The sequence below is a fragment of the Podarcis pityusensis genome, assembly GCF_964106645.2.
Source record: "Podarcis pityusensis genome assembly, chromosome: 9".
In the NCBI taxonomy this organism is placed as follows: domain Eukaryota; kingdom Metazoa; phylum Chordata; class Lepidosauria; order Squamata; family Lacertidae; genus Podarcis; species Podarcis pityusensis.
Genome location: NC_138034.1, coordinates 69,926,343 through 69,931,543, shown reverse-complemented (window position 1 = coordinate 69,931,543; position 5,201 = coordinate 69,926,343). Strand labels below are relative to the sequence as shown.

At 45.5% G+C, this 5,201-nt stretch overlaps 1 protein-coding gene across 1 annotated transcript; it reads right to left on the bottom strand.

Moving 5' to 3' along the window:
- Window positions 1-210: 210 nt before the first annotated feature.
- LOC308485981 (uncharacterized protein) lies at window positions 211-4,862 on the bottom strand (the record flags this gene model as incomplete). Its single annotated transcript, XM_081022207.1, has 4 exons — window positions 4,645-4,862; window positions 1,959-3,329; window positions 1,162-1,220; window positions 211-339 (listed from the first exon to the last, which is right to left on the bottom strand). Exons 2-4 carry the CDS (start codon window positions 3,166-3,168, stop codon window positions 211-213), a joined length of 1,398 nt encoding a protein of 465 aa, XP_080878333.1. The 5' UTR covers window positions 3,169-3,329; window positions 4,645-4,862.
- Window positions 4,863-5,201: the final 339 nt, after the last annotated feature.

Genomic DNA, 5,201 nt, shown 5'->3' with positions numbered 1-5,201 from the left:
GACCTTGCCACGCAAAGATATGTGCCATGCAGAAAGTCCTAGGTCCCTTCATTTGCTTGCTGCACCCAAGTGTGTTGGAAGACACTGTTCCATCACCTGTGTCAAAGCAAGATTGAACATCCAACCCAGTCAGCTTTTTGTAATGGAAGACATGGTCTTCTCCTTCACCACAGGCAGCAAAATGTCCTAAGCCAACCCCACCTTTCATCATCAGGACAATATTAAAAAGTAAGGTGTATCAAAGAGCAGAGATTCTAAAACGCGAAACTTTGGAGGTGAGCTGGCGTTCATTAAATCCAATTCTGAAGATTCTGCAGCAATTGGGGTACGGAAGCTGTTCTAAAGTGAAATGTAAGTGTTTTACAAAAGGTATTAGTGGATTATATGACTTGGCAGAGGTAAGACACTTCAGTCATTAGGGTTAATTTCTGATCCTGGTGTTATCATTGTGTCTTCTTTTTATTAAGGACAGCACTTGACAATGAGTGAGGAAAAGCTGACTGCATCAATTTAAGGCCTTAAAGAATGATTCATAAGAAAGGAATTTAAATGTTCATTTGCATGGGGGTCATTTTCAAGAAAGAAAGAAAGAACTTAAGTTAGTAAGAGATTCAGTTAAGGTGCAGGAAATGTGATTTCCGTGCTTCAAGAATTAGTTCAGTGGTTGGGAACTAATAACCCGCAAGCCCAGTTGAGCCCATCAGGCCAAAGGGGTCATTTTGGCTCAGCCACACCCACCTGCTCTGCAGGCCTAGTGCTTATAGTTCTGCATAAAGGGCTGGATTAAATAGGAACCTAGGAAAGTGCCTTAGACTGAGTCAGAACATTGGTACATTTGCTAGTAATGTCTACAGTGACTGACAGCAGTTCTCCAAGGCTTCAGGCAGGAGACCGTGTTGCGGCACTACCTGGAGATGCTGGGGATTGAACCTGGGACCTTCTGCATGCAAAACAGATGTTCTACCACTGAACCACAACCCTTCCAATTTGGGGGGAAAGTTCCACATAGCACAGCTGTGAGCTATGAGATGATGAATTTCCAGCCTTTCTCTGTTAGAAATTAAGGCCAGCAGCATTTATGCTTCTTCAAGATTGAGGGAAAGCAAAACTTGGCAATCAGAAAAATCAGCAAAACTTTACAAACACTGCTGCCTTTCCTACCTTGTCAATACTGCTTTGGGAAGTCAAGGTGATGTAATCAGGTGCCTGTATCGGGCTTGCTAATACAATTGCAAAAAAAGTCATTGGATTGGAAGATGTATTGGAAACCGCATTTGTCCCTGGTAAGCGCTTGAATTTGTTTTCCTGCAATTTGATTCCCCTCCATCCCCCACACACCTGTATTTATTACAGTCTAGTTTTTAACACTGCTTGGGAGAGAGCAGGGAAAGGAAACATAATAACTTCAATCAAAAATACAAGGAGAGTCGGCCCAGATCTGAAATGATCAGGGTACAATCTCCAAATACTAGGTTCTGTTTGATACGGCCATGGTTGATAAATCTTCTATGGGGTCCTTGCTATTGACATATAACCATCTTGACTGTGACTTCTGGAAGAGCTCCACTCTGTTAGTATCTTCAGCTCACAGGCAGAGGTACCTGGCCTCCCCCGAGGCAATTGAGCGAGATACTGTGTTTACCGTCCGTCTGCGACCCCGGCAGGCTAGGTAAACAAACCCGGCGATTCTTCTCATTAGTCGTGAGATAGAACACACCCTCTGCTTCTCTCTCCCTCCCTGCATTCTCCCAGGGAGGAGAAATGAGACAGACAGGAGTCCTTTCTACATGTTTTATTCCTGTCACTCAACAGTACATAGAAATGTGACTGTTCCCTTCAGACTCCATCAGAAGAGTCTCAACTCCTCCCCTGTACTTCCAGTACAGGTCAGATGACACTCTGAGCTAACATCCGGTGCTCAGTACAGAGAATAGGCTCCACCTTTTCCCCAACAGTACATCTGCAAAACATAACATCCTGTTTTGCATTCCAGCCATCTAGAGCTGGCTTTTGCCTTGGTGCTTTTTCCCAACATCCTCCCCCAAAAGCATCAATTGGCAAAACATGATCCAGAGAAGAGAACAAACAGTTGTTATACATATAACAGTCCCCTGTTGTTTCAGTTCCACCCTTGGAACTCCCCACCACTGGTTCTACCAGTGTACCTCTCTGGTTGTCTGGCTTCCAAGGAATGAGTGCTTCTGCATTACCTTGGCTAGCTACGCTCTGTTGTGTCTTTGTCTCTGACTTAGACACTGCTTCAACCTGCTTTGAGTTGTTAACAATAGCAACACATGCAACAGCTAAGTTAGCAAACTCTTTTGAGTACCTCTTTGGTGGTACACCCTTTGTAACTCTCTCAGACCTGCGTATGAGGTGCTGATCCTCTGTGCTCACTGGTTCAACCTTTGGACTCTGTTGAGAACCAGTAGCAATCAGTGGTTCTTCCTTCACCTGTGAAGGTCTATCCATTGTGTGAGATTTCCTCTCAATGACTGTTACAACTGAACTCTCTGAGCTCTCACTGTCATCATCATCAGTACCACTGTAATCTGTGACATCAGAAAAATCATCATCATCATCTGAATCGTTTCCTGTGGGAAATGTGTGTTCTACAACCCGCTCTTGCTCTGGAGCACTCTCTAGGAACTTTGTGAGAATCACCTGACCAGATTCAGACAAAATTACTCTGTAGAGACCTTTTTCATAACCCACAAAAATGCCTCTGGCATTCTTTACTCCACCTGGAGCTTCTGTTCTCACATGAGACCCAAAAACCTTGAAATAGGCAACAGAAGGTTTTCTATTGAACAGCTTCTCAAAAGGAGAACATCCCAACTCTGTTGAGACCTTTCTCAGCCACACATGAAGATAGGACGCTAGCGATTCGGCCCAATATTCATGTGGCAAATGTGAACTCAGCAATTGCGCATTCATCCCCTTTTGCAATTCTTTGTTCACTCTTACACAGACCCCCCTGTTCCACGCTTCTGGCGAAACAGCAACTTTGTGGTCTATCCCTTTTCCATCCAGGAACTTCTGAAACTTCTGTAACAGAAAAACTTGTTTGTCATCTGTGAAAAGACAATCAATGTTAGCATCATGCATATTTTTAACCTTGTCACAAAACCCCTGAAACTTTTCTAAAGTTTCTTGCGGTTTCTCCATCAAATAAACCCAAGAATAATTAGTGAAACAATCCACACACAAAAGGTAATATCGTGCACTGCCCCTAGATGGTTCTAGAGGACCAATCACATCAGTATACACCCGCTGAAATGCTCTGTCGACCTTCTTGGTCACCTTCCTGGCGCTCACACTGGTCACACCTGCAAGAGAGATTTCGTTAGAATCAGAAGAATTACATTTCATGTAATCAGTTTGATCAAAAGTCAACAAATACAGTCCATCTTTCTCTTTGGCAGTAAGAAACAGTTCTCCATCTTTGTAGATCTTGCAGCTTTTAGCATCATAGGTCAGTTTCAGTCCTTTCTTTGCAATCTGCGACACACTCAGCAGATTAAATCTCAGTTCTGGAACCAGGTAAACATCACTTATAGTCAAGTTCAGACTCTCAAGATACACAGTCCCAATTCCAGTCGCTTCCAACTCTTGACCGTTGGCCTGTTTCACAGTGAAGCTTTGCTTCTTCAACGTCGTAAACAGTTGTCTGTGCGGGCACATATGAACCGTTGCGCCCGTGTCAATTATGAACGAGTTCCCAACATCTGGCGTGGTTCCTTTCGCCATCATAGCCTTTGCAGGTTTCACCTGGCACTTGGAATAGCTTTTGCCTGACGCCTCAGGCTTCGTAGAGCTGCTCTTTGCTCTTCTTGACTGGCGCGGCTTCTTACAGTTTCGCTGTAGATGCCCAGTCTGTCCACAATTGTAGCATCGGACAGCACTCAATGCTACTCCATGCTTCCCAGTAGCATCATCAGTGGGGGAATTAGAACTCCGTTCCTTCCTCCCCCTGTCAGCAACACCCATTGCACCTTGTTCAGGAACACCAACAGTTCCAACAGCCACAGTTCCTGCACTCTCCCCTCTGGGGTCAAAGCTCTCCTCAGCTTTCGATGAGCTCTTAGGAACTTGGCCAGCATCATCTTGGCTCACCCCTTCTGGGGTAGTTATCCATCCAGACCCTGATGAATAACTGTCTCTGGTCAGGGGAGATGAGTTAGGCAAGTCTCCCCCCTTCTTGGCATCCATTTTGAATCCAAGCCTCTCTCACTTTCAAACAAGCTGTAAAATCCAACAGTTGTTTTTTTCTTTCTCACGCAGGCAAACTGCAAGTTGTTTACGCTCTTTTGCACCTGGCAGCTAAACTCTGGCTGCTATGGAAAGTCCCTTCCAAGGGCACGTAAACTTGTAGCCAAAACACTCTCTGGTTTTGTTTCGCTTTCCCAGGCTCACACTCACAGTCCAGCCCCTTTGCCAGTAACTTTCCAACTTTCCGTTACTTAGCAACAATGCATTCCAATAGGACAGTGTATCAACCACAAGAATTTGTGGAATGCAGGCTTCAGCCTTTAAGCTGCAGGCCTCTTCCTCCCGGAGCTTTTGTTTCCGTTGAAACGCAGCTCCGTGAACCAGTGAATTAATCAAACTGCGTTCACACTTCTAGCCCGAAATGCAGCATACCTTGAACTTTGTTGCTCTGGAAAACACCTCTTCTTTCCACCAGCTGTCTGTTGAGCCTCTGGCTTCTTTCAGACGCCTCTCTTCCTCCTTGGAGCAGAGGAGGACAATCCACCAGCCTCTCATGCAGATGTCCGATGAATCGCAACCATCCTCTGCTACCATATGTTAGTATCTTCAGCTCACAGGCAGAGGTACCTGGCCTCCCCCGAGGCAATTGAGCGAGATACTGTGTTTACCGTCCGTCTGCGACCCCGGCAGGCTAGGTAAACAAACCCGGCGATTCTTCTCATTAGTCGTGAGATAGAACACACCCTCTGCTTCTCTGCTTCTCTCTCCCTCCCTGCATTCTCCCAGGGAGGAGAAATGAGACAGACAGGAGTCCTTTCTACATGTTTTATTCCTGTCACTCAACAGTACATAGAAATGTGACTGTTCCCTTCAGACTCCATCAGAAGAGTCTCAACTCCTCCCCTGTACTTCCAGTACAGGTCAGATGACACTCTGAGCTAACATCCGGTGCTCAGTACAGAGAATAGGCTCCACCTTTTCCCCAACAG